Consider the following 14,932-nt stretch of genomic DNA (forward strand, 5'->3'; position numbering starts at 1 on the left):
TAGCTCAGCGGCAAAAGCGCCTGCCTGGCAAGCGCAAGGTCGTGAGTTCGGTTCCCAGTACCAGAGAAAAACCAAAAAAAAAAAAAAAAAAAAAATACTCTTTTGTTTTTGTTTTTTTTTGGTACCAGGGATTGAACTCAGGACCTTATGCTTGCCAGGCAGGCGCTTGTGCTGCTAAGCTATATCCCCAACCCCAAAATACTCTTAAACAGAAAGAAAAATGTGATTATCCCAGAGACAGGTTAAAAGTTACAGTGAACCAAAAAAAGAAAAACCAAAAAACTAAAAGTTACAGTGGTGTCTCAGTTCACAAATTTAATTATTTCCACAATTCTGGTCACAACTGAGTTGGATGAGAACTGAATCAAATTCAGTGGTTGAAGTTAAATGTTGCCCTTATGGGGAAATTTGATTTGGTTCTCCTTCAATTTGGTTTGCAACCAGAATCATGGAAAGAATTGTTTGTGAACCAGTGTACCACTGTACAGGAACACCATTCTAGTTGATATCCAGTATCTATATACATAAATGCGTTTTTGAAAATAAAACATTGGCAGTGTCATGTATACTGTTTCATAACCTACTGTTGCACTTAATGGAGTATTAGGACAAACTGTTTTGAAATTATTAGAATCTGATCTGACTACCAGTTCTAAGATTTTATATAGCATAAATTGGAATATAAGTAACCATTCTTATGATTTCTCAGTTCATTAAATAATGTCTGCAATTAGCTATGTAAAACTTTGAAAGAACATAAGAAATGTATAAAATACAGCCCTAATTGTCATATAGCTTTGCTTGGAGGATAAAACTATTATATGTCAGACAACTAGAAAAATAATAATAAAAAGCAACAATAATAGCATTAATATTTAATAAGTTCTTACTAGATGTCAGGCACTGTTATGAGCACTTAATATGTGTTACCTTGCTTATTATTAAAGAGAGTCACCCTGTTGTGCTTTCCAGCATTAGGACATACTCTTTATACACAGACAAACACATAGTATAGCTCCATATAATTTAGATAGTTGAGTTGAATCATTTCTCTTTATTTCCCCAAGTTTCTGCACAATTGACATATCAGACTGCAGAACAGGTTTACTTTTTGCTTTACTGACAAATTTCAAAATTGATTTTGATCATATTTCTTTATACTATGTTTATATCTGATGAATAAGCATTGTAGTTGTCTTAAAATTTAAAACAAAGGCACACCTGGCCAAATAAATAAATTTAGGAAATCAGGAGTTTGATAAGAATAGTGTCTAGCTGGACATGGTGGCACATACCTATCTGTAATCCCAGCTCTCGGGAAGCCGAGGCAGGAGGATCCTGGCTACAAAGTGAGATCAAGGCCAGCCTGAACTGCATAGAGAGACTGTCTCAAAAACGCCAAAAAAACCCACAAAAAAAAACAAAAAAAAATAGTGTCTAGCTGGACATGGTGGCGCATGTCCTGTAATCCCAGCACTCGGGAGGCTGCGGCAGGAGGATTATCGGGAGTTTGAGACTAGCCTGGACTACAAAGCAAGGTCAAGGCCAGCCTGAACTGCATAGAGAGACCCTGTCTCAAAAAGACAAAAAAACAAAAACAATGTCACTTTTACCAGCTCTCCTAAAGAAGTAGGTAACTAACATTATAAGGATTTCTTTACTACACCTAAGTTCAATGAGTAGAAATAGACTAATCAGAGAAAGCGCCAAGTGCTCCTCGGTCCAGTAAAATACAGTGAAGATGTGATACGGTACCTAGGAAATTTCTTCCACTGTTGAAAACTACGGGTAGGAAGATAATTATCTTAGGAGTTCTTACCACCTGCATTATACAGCATCCTTGTCTACACAGAGAGAAAGATACTATGTTACAGGAAATGCATACACTTTACAATCAGTGGAACCATGTTCAAAAATAACACTTCAGTTTGGCAGAGAGGACCACTAAGTCCAGTTGGGTAAGACTTCACTAAGAGTGGAGTCTTCTAGCTTTTGAAGGGTAGAAGCTGAGAAAGGATATTCTGTGTAAAAAGAAGCCAAGTTGATGGCAATGAAGATATCTCAGTTGGTTTGTCTGCTTCATGTGTTCTGCACCTTTGCCATTTGTCTCCTAGTCTGAGTTTATTTCTAAAATGTTGTCCTTCTTTCCTAAACAGCTCTTCTCCTGAATATCTTGGCTTACTCTGCCATCATATATCTCTTCTTTGGAATTGGTCAGAAGTACTTATAGTGCTGATAGCAGCACCTCAGAATAGAAGGGCAGGAAGTGAGAACAAAAGACTTAAGTTGAGAAAGATTTGGAAATGGTGCCGATGGTTCACAGCAATGTGAATGTACTAAACGCGACTATCATACACTTGAAAAAGCTTAAGTTGGTAAATTTTAAGTGTATTTTAGTCTAGTAGATGGAAGAAAGAAAAAAAGATTATATAGAGAAAAGTCATCCTGAGCTGAATTGTAGTTTAGATATGTTTGTGGTCATTTCAAAGGTTTAGTACTGGACTTTTAACACTGTAATTACCATTTCGTCATTTCTATGAAAAAATCAGTTTTTCAACTTCTAAGACCTTTTCTAAGATTGGAACCTGTAGTGACAGAGGATATGCCTACAATGAGTTGAATCATGGTTTGATTGCCTATAGGATAGCAAAAATCTTTCTCAAAGTATTTTGTTTAAATATTTCATATGGTTTATCAGGAGTGACTTAAAATCTTTTCTACTTCAGTGAATTTCAGGTTCCAGAAAGTATTTGCCTTTTAATGAGCTATTGCTGTTTATCTCCTATTGACTTCCAAATTATTTTTAATGAAGGCTTTGTTGAAAAGGCTTGAAGCTGTGAAGCCCACGGTTGGTATGAAACGCTCAGAACAGCTGATGGATTATCATCGCAATATGGGTTATCTCAACCCAGCACCGTCTTCCAGAAGAGTGAGATCTACGCTTGGCCAGTATAGCCCATTAAGTAAGCATATTCAAAACTATTTGGTACCTGTTAATATCGTTTATCCTTTTTTTTTTTTAAATGTAGCCAGTGTTGTTGTGATACAGGTTTTAAATGTTAACTTCAGGAATTCATGTGTTATTTTTTGATGGCACATTTTATTTGTGTTCTCTTAATCTCAGGTTTTTATTTACAACATGTAATGGTAGCATTGGAAGGAATCCAAGAAATAAGTCAACTGAAAATATTAATAGTTTCTAGATAATATAGGAGAGGCACTTTTTAATTTCAGTATGTTTATTAAAGAAAGAAATGAATAGAAGTGCTATTTGACAGTTGCTGAAACAGTCCCCTTAACCAGTTAGAAATTATTGCTAGATATCTTCTAGCCCTAATGTGTTTTTTTCTCCCTTGCTAGGTAACTAGCACAAAAATGAACAAACTGTAGTCATCAGATACACATCTTAATGTTCGATATCTGATCATTTATAGATCTAGCCAGTCCTATACCCCAGAGAACACAAAAGTAAAGTGACTACTTAGCACCAGAGTATGCAACAACTAGAAAGACCAGATACTTCTATTTTTTTGGCAGTACTTGGGATTGATCCCATGACCTCTTACATACTGGGCAAGTGCTGTACCACTGAGCTACATCCCCAGCCCTTTTTTCTTTTCTTTTCTTTTTGGTGGCGGGGGATAGGATCTTGCTGAGTTGCCCAGACTGGCCTCAAACTTGAGGTCCTCCTGCCTCAGCCTCCTGAGTAGCTGGGATTGCAGACCAGACATTTTCCTTTACTTGAGGTTTATACTGTTACTTCACATATATATTCTAAACTATAAGATACCATACTGAAGAGAGCTGGAACTACTTGTAATACTACAGCTTCTCAGTGTTCAGGGAAATCTCAAGCACTCAAGTGACTGGTAATTCCATCTATTCATTTTGCAGATATTGCTTTTTTAAATATAGTGACTAAGATAGGATCTTGTTCCGGTGACCCACATTTAATATTATGCCTTGAGTATAATAAATTATTTGTTAAATACATAAATGATTATACTAAATGTTTTTCTTTTTTCACTTCAATTATTTGAGCAGCTTTTAAGTGCCACATCTTTTAAGCGTTTTAGGGTATTTCTGGTTTGAGAATCATTGCATTAGACTATTGGACGTATGTGGGATGATGATAATAACTTAGTCTGAATTTAGGAGAGGAAGTTTATAAGATGATTGTTATGATCTAGATGTCCCCCCAAAGCCTCATGCAGTCATGGGGTTTATGATTGATTCACTGTCAAATGTTGGAATTATGGATGTGAGTGCTAGACCTGCCCTGGCGTGGGTAGTTTGCATACAGTGTAAGGGAGGGAAAGAGGCTGCTTGCTGCCACTCTCCCCCTCATGCTCTTGTTGCTTTTGCTACCTTCTGCCGCCATGAACTGTTGACCTCTGCCATGTGCCACCCTGTCTTGGAGCCAGCTGATTATAGACTGAAACTTACACAAACTGTGAGCTAAATAAACCTTTCCTTCCTTAATTCTGGACGTCAGGTATTTTGTCTCAGCAACGAGAGAAAAGTAACTAAGACAGTGATGATTCATATATTTAGTTTGAATAATTCGGTACTCCCTTCTTTGTATGTTTTCAGGAGGAGCTTCTAGGACATCCAGTGCTACCAGTGGTCTCAGTTGTAAGACTGAACCATCAGGTTTTGACACATCTAACAACCTGTTGCTGAGACCTAAGCCTCCTAATGTCCGAGCTGCTTGGTTATAAAGCCTTTTTATTTTAAACATTTTTCATCCAATTTTTATTGATGTGTTTTTGTGTATTATTACAATTCTGTGTAAACATCTGTAATTTTTTTTAGCAATTCAGAGTACACAACAGTGAGTTGTAATTTATTGTTATTCAGTGCAGAATTGTTGTCAAAATGACCATTTAATGTAAAGTCAGTGTTTCCTATGTGAATGTATTTATATGAGGTGTTTATGTATTTATTAGAGAAATGGTACCACAGTAGGCATGTATATTTTTCTCAGTGTAGAAATGGAGTGTCATGCTGACAAAGCAGTAGTAATAATATCATTGCATGTCCACCCAAGATGTCCACTGTATAGTTTACATTTTCTATTTTTATTTTTTGTAAGCTGTAGACCTTGAGCTTACCACTTGAATTTGATTGACTTTGTTTTCCATTCGCTTTAGGACTTTTACGGAGTGAATGATAACCTGATTGTGAAAATTACACTTTATTTTTATGAAACAAATTTTGAAATGTGTTTTATGGGTAAAGCTAATACAGATTTGGTAAGCATATTGAGAGAAGCTTGTCCTGGAGCAATCCTTAGAATTCACCAGAGGTATCATAATATTTTTGTGGAAGACCATTGAGTTAGGTCTTAAAAATTTGATTAGCTACTTCAAACAATTTCATACTGTGAATATTAGAAAGTTCAACTTAGAAGCTCCTCTCATGTTTTAATGATTCAGAAAAAGAAGGTGGGCTTTAGAGCTATAATCTACTGCATTGTGACTAGTCTGTAGATCAGATTGGTTGCACCATAAGCAGACAAGTATTTGTTCAGTCAGCAAAGTAGCATCACAGAGCCAAGAAGCAGATCCCAAGGTATGTCAGAACAGTGTTTTAAGTGATTCTGTTAGCATATTATGCTATGGTTTAGTATTTATTGTATTGAGAGACAGTTAAGAATAAGAAATCTTTAGAAATTCTAAGTAGTGTCAATAGGTTCTGAAAAAGAAAATTAAATATGAACAATAAGAGAAAGGTCATACTTTGGTTCAGGCTACTCCTTTAAATATCAGGTAGTTTTCTGGTTTTGTTTTGGTGTATTTAGTTGAAAGTTGGAAGTAGCATTTTTACCAATCTCACATTTAAAGGACTGGTAATCTGGATGGAGTTGTAGTGGCAGATAGGGTATATAATATAGTGGATTTTTCGAAATTAGAGTATTTTTCTGCCAGTTGATAGGCTCTTGTTTCATATAGTAAAGTATGGTCTTTTATAGGCATCACTGTTTTTCATTATTGGCCTTGTCAGTACACCCTTAGAATATAGGAAAGTTTTCATATATGACAAATCTTTCCTTTTTAATACTAATTTTCTGCAGCCACAGTAAAATCTGTGTTTCACTTTTTAATGCTCAAGCTGTGTAGCATGTTTGCTACACCTACTTTTCTGAACACCTTTAGTAGAAAGGCAAACTATATTTTTCTAAACATAATTCATAATTCATTGGCCTAGGTTTGTATTTATGGATTTTGTTTAGGGTAAGGCATATAAAGCATGGAAACAGTGGGGTTAAATTCATGAAAACATAACCTGGGTCTGAGATTTTTCTGCAGCTTTCCCTGGGCTGTAACATTCTTCTACATTACTTGATACTTTGTTTTAGAGAGTAAGTTTTTACACTTGTTTTATATAAAAGCTTTAGCTAATCTGAACAAAGGTTTTCTTTTGTTAACTTATTGCACTTTTAATGTTTGTCTAACAATTCTTCTTTAAAGAGAGATAAGGTAATGCTAAATTTAAAACTGAGCACTTGGACATTTGCCCAATAGTGAGTCAATTTTTAAAAATGAATTTTTATTTGAGGGGGGAATATGTGTATGTATATATATACACACAGAATCTTTTGTATAGCATTAGTCTAGTACTTTGTGTATAATCTCTGCTGCCAGGTATCAGAATACAACACATAATTTCATTCTTTGATTTTAGATATCAATTAAATGCCTTCAATTTTTACAGCTTTGGAAGGGGAAGTTTGTCTAAGTATTACTGATAACAGGGATTCAATTTCAAGTAAAAGTTGGGAAGAACAATGGTCTTTTTTAAACAAAAGTTATAATTTTATTATCACAGTTGCTTAAACTATAGATAGCTTCTAGGCATTGGAAATATAGTATTCTCTGATATGAAGTCAAGGTTCTTTGAAAGTTGTTATGGTTTAAGTGACTTTTTAGTGGAGGAATCATAAGTACATTCATTACTCTGTTCATTATCTAAAGCATAAAAAAAGTGAAGGATAACCTAGCCTTATTTTGTATTTGGTTGGCTTGGAGCTAGTGTACATACCTTGAAGATTGTATCTGTCACTAAAAAATAGGCAATCCAAGGCCTAGTTTTAGGCTAGGATCTTAGCAAAAATTATTTTTGTTTCTGTCAAGTATTGAGTTAATGTTGCCTCCTTTTAAGTAAGATTCTGTGAGAGATTTTTAAACTTTTAAAATTATTTCTTAAGGGGTAACTGTTAGCTCATTCTTCCCCTGCTTCCTTTTTCAGTCTCCATGAAAAGCTGCTTTCTTAGCTGCTACTCCAAATGAAGTTTTCTGGTTTGTTTATAAATATAGTATAGTGGAGTTGTTTTCAGTGCATTAACTCAAGTGTCCAAAATGGTATTTAGACAGCTGTAAGAAGGTGATTGTGATGGGTGTGATTGTGTACTTATCTTCAGATTCAAACTGTGCAGCTGTGAAAAGTATTACAACTGATGTAAAGTTAAAAGTGTGAATTTATCATATTAAATCTCTAAAACGTTTACTGTGTGAAATGCCAAAGTCTGAACCTTTAAATGATTTTATGCCACTTAGAAAATGTGCTTAATGTTAATGGTTACTTAGATTACAGTGAATAAGATTAGTAAAATACTTAAAAGTCAACATCTTTTTACAGTTTTTTAGTCCATTGTAATGTATTTAGGCATCAAGGAACTGACTTGGCCTGGGGGAAAAAGAAATAAAAGAATTAAAGATAACTGATTTCTGATCTCATGTCTTTCTCTAAAATCCATTGTCTTGCTTCTGTCTTTAAAAGTAGAATAATAACCTCTAGGTAGCTTACAAAACTAAGAATTACAATGAAGTTGGGAGGAAGGTACAAGATATTTATATTTCAAAAGCATGACACTTAGCGGGAAAGAATTTGCTTAAAATGATAATCCTGGTCAGCATTTCTTTACCTACACCATCTCATTCATTCTGTAAAATTGTTGTGGTGCTATAGTAGAATAGATATTCTTTCAGAGCCTGAAGGAATGTTTTTTAAAAAGTAGCTGTGTATATGATGTCATTTGTAAGATATATACTGTAAGTAATAAATGCTCTTTTTAAAACTTGGTTCTAAAACATAGTTTAGGAGATTTTTGTTGGTTTTATTGTTTCAGTGGGCGTTAAGTAGAAATAATGCCACTGGAATAAATCACTGAGTAGCCCATACAGTAGTATATACTAGTTCTCAGCTACAAAGTTAAAAGATTTTTACAGCAAACAGGATTCTATTATGGAAGAAAATTTTATTTGAGTTTTAAAATTCTTGTAATTTTTTAAAAATCCACGTAGAGATATTTCTGGAATCAGTAGGATAAGACTGTTACTGTTCTGTGCCTCTATTTCAAAATCCATTTGGTAAATTCAGGTAGTTGCACTTTTTATTCTAGGTGATGATTTGAAGTTCCATTGCTTTACAAAATAAAACTTAGGTAACCTGTCATTATTACACTACAATAAGATTTTTTTCACATGAATCTAATTTCACATCCACTATTTTAAGACTGTAAAAGAATTTGGACAGTCACCAGAAAAAGTTATGGTTCTAAATTCTTAAAGGATGATATTGCAGTGATAAACCCACACATGTTTATTTCACTAATTTTGGAATTAGAGTTCATGTCCAAGTTTGTAATATGTCATTTATTTTTCTTGGTATAATTCTGAGAATGTTTCTATTGCATGTAAAAAATATCCAGAATTGAGTACAGTATCTCTCCCTCTCTATCTGTACTATCTAGAAAAACCTATTAACTCAAGAAGATTTCATTTTAAATTACAATTTTAGTAATGTGAGAGAGGCTTGGTTTTTTTTTTTAGGTAAATGCCTACAAGAGAGAAACGTTTTGTACATTTTAAGGTTTTGTTAACTGCTTATCAAAGAAGATTATAAAACCTAAATGTATTTCTGCTAACTCATTAGTTGCCACAAAGCAGACACCCCAGTCACCACTACCCAGATCCAAAGTTGGAGTACTGCCAGAATTCCCAAGATTCCTGGGGGCCTCTTTCCAGACTTTCCTCCCAGCGCCCGCAAAATGTCAAGTACTCTTTAACACTAGTTTTGCTTGCTTCTGAGCTTCATATAAATGGAACTGTATTCTTTTGTGTGTGATGTTTTGGGTCAGCATATTTGTTTGTGGGATTCTTCCATGTTGTTATATGTAACTGTGTTTCATTTTCATTTCTGTGTAGTACTCTGTTGCTTGACCATACTGTGATTTATTTATCTATTGTATGGTGGTTAAATAACGTGGGCTGACTCCCTGATTTTGACTGGAAGGTTAGTGTGTAGATGTGCCTTGATTGACCTGTGCGCACATTTTGGAGTAGAGTTGCTGGGTCACAAAGTATGTGTGTGTTTTCTAGATAATGGTAGAGTTGTCCAGAGTACATTATCAATTTACTGTCCTACAGAAGTGTTTTGGTTCCTGCTGCTTCATATCTTCACCAATATTTATTGTCAGTCCTTTTTTAAAGTTTTACATCTATAGTATTTATTGTCAGTCTTTTTTTTAAGTTTAGGCTAATATGTCTTTATTGTGATTTTAATTGCCTACTCTAGTAATACTTTATTTTGTTGGCTATGAAATACATTCATTTGTGAAGTGCTTTTTAAAGTTTCTTGCCAATTTTTATATTGGGGAATAGTTTTTTTTTCTTGATTTATAGAAGTAGTTACAGTAGTGATCCCTCATCTCTCACAGGAGTCACGTTCCAGAGACCACTGCGATAGGTGAAAATCTGTAAAGTAGCAGTGTTATATTTATTTTATTATTTATAGATATTTTAAGGCTTTATAAACCCTTCCCACATGTCTATAAATCTTTCCCACTCTCTTATTAACCTTTCCCACACTCTTATAAACACTTCATATGCTCTTAAATACTTTCTACACTATTAAACCTATGTAATTTTAACAACATGTAAAATTCTATATGATTACTGTATTTTTTTTTTAAAAAAAGCCTACAATACAGTGAAGCCACAATAAGTGAACCGTGATATAGCGAGGGACAACTGTATATATTTTGGACCCATACAATGCCTTATGAATTATGTATTTTTGTCCAGTCTGGCTTCTCTCTTCACTATAAATGGTGTTTTTGATAAAAAAAATTCTTTAACACAGCCTTTTCTCAGTGGTTAGTACTTTTTAATCTTGAATTTAATAAAATTTCCCTTTACCCAAGGCCATGAAGATATTCTGCTGTATCATTATTATTATTAATTATTTTTTAACAGTGGCAAGGTTTTACGTTTATTAAAGGTAGGAAAAAACAGGCCCTGCAGAGTGGATTTGGGCCAAGTAAAGGTAGGAAAAAAGTGAGAAAAAAATTTTAAAAGTACACTTCAAACTAGAGGATAGGGTGGGCTACCGTGAAGAGACACAGTAGCAAATGCTTAATGGTGACTTGCCCTCCTGTTTTCCACAGTGGCATCGTGTTCAGGTCATCCCATCGAAAACCTGCCTGAGTTCTCAGGAGAAGTCCACATGCAGGGCCTTGGGAGTTGTTCTGTACATGTGCCTAACCAGTTTTAGCCTCACCCTATCTTCCTGCTTCATTCCCCCTTAAGAGACAGTAACATTATTTTTTATGGGGTCCTGAGGGAGTAAAGGTCTCTGTATTCATATATCTACTTCCTGCTGGAAGGGGCTGTAGACCCTACCTAGTGGGGATTATGTGCTCTCCAACTACCTTGGGATGTTATGGCTCACTGGCTGGGTTGAAGAAAAAACCTGTACTTGGAGCCGCATTAGAATCTTGCTTCTTGAAGAGAAATCTCAGGTCTTCTAGAGGTTTATAGGAGTAGCTGTTTCCTTTTAGGTGGTTTTTTCTTTAGACAGTTCAAGTGAGGCAGGCTTTATTTCCCACTGATCAGGGATGTGCGCTAACAGCAAGGTCAGTGGAATTTGAATTACTATTCATGCTGTTTTCTGTGGCTCATCCTGGAGCAGTCACTTGAGTTAAGTTTATTGGCTGTTTTTTTGTTTTTGTTTTTGTTTTTTTCTGCTCGGGCCATCAAATGTATGTCTGAATTACCTACTGCTCTCTCGGCTAGCTAAGCCATGTATGTTAATAGGCTTTGGGGTGCTTAGGGTCTCCCTCTAGAGGCGATTTCTAGATTCTGTCCCGAATAAAGAATTGAACAAAACAAGCATAAATGATAGCAAAGTTTTACATTTATTAGAGATAGGAACAAGTAGACTCTGCAGAGTGAGTTTGGGTCAAGTAAAAGTATGAAAAAGTGAGAGAAAAGTATATTTCCTACAGTGTAGGGTGGGCTACCATGTAGAGACATGATAGCTCCACTCTCTTATTGTGGAGAAGTTGTACCTTTTCTGTAGTTACTCAGTCTACTTGAACTTTTGTCTCTCCTTTACTAATTCTGTTAAATTATTTTGTTTCAGGTTCATTCATCTGACTTAGGCTATTATTTTTGGCTATTATTTTTTTAAACTAGAAATAGATCCCTTGATCACTGATTTTGGACTTCTTTTCTAATAGAGGCATTGAAAGCTATGCATTTCTTGTAAACATAGCTTCAAGATTTGATAATGTGACATTTTTATTCTCATTAAGTTCAAAATTTTTCAAATTTCCATGTGGCATTCATTTTTAACCTTGAGCTCTTTAGAATATATTTTAGGATGCTTTAGTTATATTGTTGATTTATATAAAAATTAAGGGAAAAACTTGAAGCTGTCTGTCAGGCCACCCCACTGTCGTTCATGAGTCGAACCCAGCAGCCTGCTGCCTGTTTTGTATAAGCTGTGCTGTAGTTTGGATGGACAGTGTCCCCCAAAGACCGAGTAGTAAATGCTCCCCAGCAATAAGCTTTGGGGTGAAATCTGTAAGAGGTAGGGCAGAGAGAGATATTTTAAGTAATTGAGGATGTGCCCCTCCAGGGAGATATTGGGACCCTGTCCTTTGTCTTGTTTCCCAGCCATTATGAGGTGAGCAGCTTTGCTCTGCCGCCCTCTTGCCGTGATCTGCTGCCTCTCCACAGGCCCTAAAGCTCTAGGACCAGCTTACATGCACTGACACCTCCAAAACTATGAGCCAAGATAAATCTCTGTTTTAAAGTTTTCCCAGGTATTTTGTTACATGAACAGAAAGCTGACTGACACAGCCTGGGAACTAAGAATGGCTTGTACATTTTCAGATTTTTTTAAAATTAAAGAATAATATGTATTTTGGGGACATTTATCTTTAATTGATATGCAGATACATAAAATTGTTCATATGGTGTACCATGTGATGTTTTGATGCATGTATATGTTGTATAATGTATATACAGGGTCTATACAGGGTAAACATCCATCTTCTCGAACATTCCTTTATTGGGCAAACACTCGGATCCTTTCCTCTAATATTTAAAAATGTACAGTACGTTATTCTTACCTGTGGTCACTCTGCTTTGCTGTAGCACACCAGAACTTCTTGTTCCTACCTCAGTACCCACTTGTCTGTATTTTCACACCCTTACCTGCTCCTGCTCTTCTCAGCCTCTGGTAACCACCGTTCTGCTCCCAATTTCTATGAGATCATCTTTTTAATATTCTACATATGGCCAGGTGTGGTAGCGCACGATGGCCAGGTGTGGTGGCGCACGCCTGTAATCCCAGCAGTTGGGAGGCTGAGGCAGGAGTTTCGTTGCGAGTTCGAGACCAGCCTGGGCTACAAAGTGAGCTCAAGGCCAGCCTGAACTGCATAATGAGACCCTGTCTCAAAAAACACACAAAAAAATATTCTACATATGAATGAGATCATGAAGTGCTTGCTTTTAGTGCTTGGCTTATTTCATTTAACATTGATGTCCAGCTCTATCGATGTTGTACTGAAGGATAGAATTTCATTCTTTTTATGCTGGATAATATTTAGCATTGTGTAAATGTAGTACATTTTCTTTACACATTCATCAGTTGATGAACACGGGTTATTTCCGTTGCTGAGCTGTTGTGAATAGTGCTGCAGTAAGTATAGGAGTATGGATATTTCTTCAATAGACTGATTTTATTTGATATATGCCCAGTAACAGGATTGCCGGATCATATGATAATCCTATTTTTAATTTTTGGAGATTTTCCATAGTGTTTTCCATAAGAGCTGTACAAGTTTACATTCTTACTGACTGAGCATTCCCTTTTCTACACATCCTGGCCAGCACTTGAATATGTCTTAGTCTTTTTGATAATAGCTGTTTTTACTGGAGTGAGATAATACTTCATTATTGTTTTGATTTGCATTTCCTTATGATTAGCAATGGTGATCATTTTTAAATATACCCACCATTTTTATGTCACCCTTTGACAAATGTCTATTGCCCTTTTTATAGTCAGGACTTTTGTTTGTTGAGTTTTTGTGGTGGGTATTGAATCCAGGGCCTTTTGCATGCTAGACAAATGTTTCTACCACTGAGCTATTCCTCTAGCCTACTATTGAGGGTTTTTTTTCTTTTGAGTTTTTATATATTCAAGACTTTACCCCTTTGTCAGATGTATGGTTTGCAAGTATTTTCTACCCCTCTCTGGGTTGTATCTTCACTCTGATGATTGTTTCTTTTGCCATGCAAGATCTTTTGCCTGTAATCATTTTGTGTAGGTGAAAATTACACTAACATAGACATTTTAATGTCCATAGTAAAATTTTATGAAACATGGCCATATTCATTCCTTTGTCTTGTCTAGAGCTGCTTGTGCGGTATGACAGCTTTATGGTTGTGTCAAAGGCCATCTGTCTAGCAGACCATGAAACATTTACTGTCTAGAGAAAAAACTGTTGATTTCTGCTCTGGATGGTAGTTTCTTCCATACAGGACTTGGCTTTGTTTCTGGCAGGCAGCAGAAGTGCTCGAAATCTCAGGTTACCTTTACCTAGTTGAGATTTGAGATGATCTTTTAGTTGACATCAGTGATTGCAAGAGCCAAACCATTTCCAGTCTCCCTGTTTGGGGCCCCAGACTGAAACACAGCAGGCTTACAAGGCCTCCCTCCCTCAACAGCTGGGAGCTCTCAAAATCTTACAGTTCCTTAGCCTCTCAGCAGCCGTTTCACAATTAGCAGACATCCACTGGGGGAGAAAATTGGCCCCAAATACCAGACTTGTTCTCTGGCTTTTTTGCCCAAAAATCATGGTCCATAATTTTCTGTGCCTTGTTAGCTCCTCAGTGCCTTCAAGCAGGTTTTTATTTTAAGTAGTTTGAACCCCATTTCTGTTTTCTGAGGGAGTGTTCACTCAAATTACCTGCACCAATATGGAAATCCTAGAGAAGTTATACTTTGGTTTTGAAGATAATTTTTAGATTTAACAGTAAAATTCTGCCAACTCAGTTGTGTATTAATCTTGAGTCTGAAGCTGTGTGGGTTGCTGTCCAATGAAGCAGCTTTACTTTCTCTTTCTCCACTGAGTCCCACCAGAGGTGGAAATGATGATTAGAGTGATTCTTTTCCCTTTTATTCACCAGGGGCAGTAATCCTAGTCTCTTCCCCTTTCCTCTCCTCTTCTGAAATCCACACTAAGCCCCACAGAGTCTGCTGCTCACCCTGTTGATGCTGCTTTCTTTCGGGACATAATCATTTTTCACCTCCATTATGCCCTCCCCCATCCATTCTCCCTCCACTGCCAGAGTGTTAAACTGAAATTCGGCATCACTTAAAAGTGTTAGTGGCTCTCTGTAGATCACTGTATGACATAGTAGTTCTTCAGAAGAGCAAACTAAACACTTTATTGTTTAGCCTTACCTCTCATGGCTTCCTTATGTCTTTCTGAACTATTTTCAGGACAAAGAATGCATCTCTTTTCTTAGCCTAAGGGTCTTTTTTGTAATGCTGAGTCATTAATACTGACGATGTCAGTGTCATTCCACCCCTGTCCCTGTTATTACCTAGCTAATTCATACCTATTCTTTTTTTT

General features: G+C 36.0%; 1 protein-coding gene across 6 annotated transcripts in view; it reads left to right on the plus strand.

Moving 5' to 3' along the window:
- Positions 1-7,727, plus strand: part of Cfap97 (cilia and flagella associated protein 97) — a 43,308-nt gene extending 35,581 nt beyond the window's left edge. For all 6 annotated transcript variants that reach the window (XM_005373472.2, XM_005373474.1, XM_005373478.1 and 3 more), the window contains exons 4-5: positions 2,813-2,963; positions 4,594-7,727. In XM_005373472.2, the coding sequence (XP_005373529.1) occupies positions 2,813-2,963; positions 4,594-4,721 (279 nt within the window). In that variant the 3' untranslated portion in view covers positions 4,722-7,727. The remainder of the gene's footprint in view (positions 1-2,812; positions 2,964-4,593) is intronic.
- Positions 7,728-14,932: the final 7,205 nt, after the last annotated feature.

The sequence above is a fragment of the Chinchilla lanigera genome, unplaced genomic scaffold, assembly GCF_000276665.1.
Source record: "Chinchilla lanigera isolate Chin_1 unplaced genomic scaffold, ChiLan1.0 scaffold00002, whole genome shotgun sequence".
Lineage (NCBI taxonomy): Eukaryota > Metazoa > Chordata > Mammalia > Rodentia > Chinchillidae > Chinchilla > Chinchilla lanigera.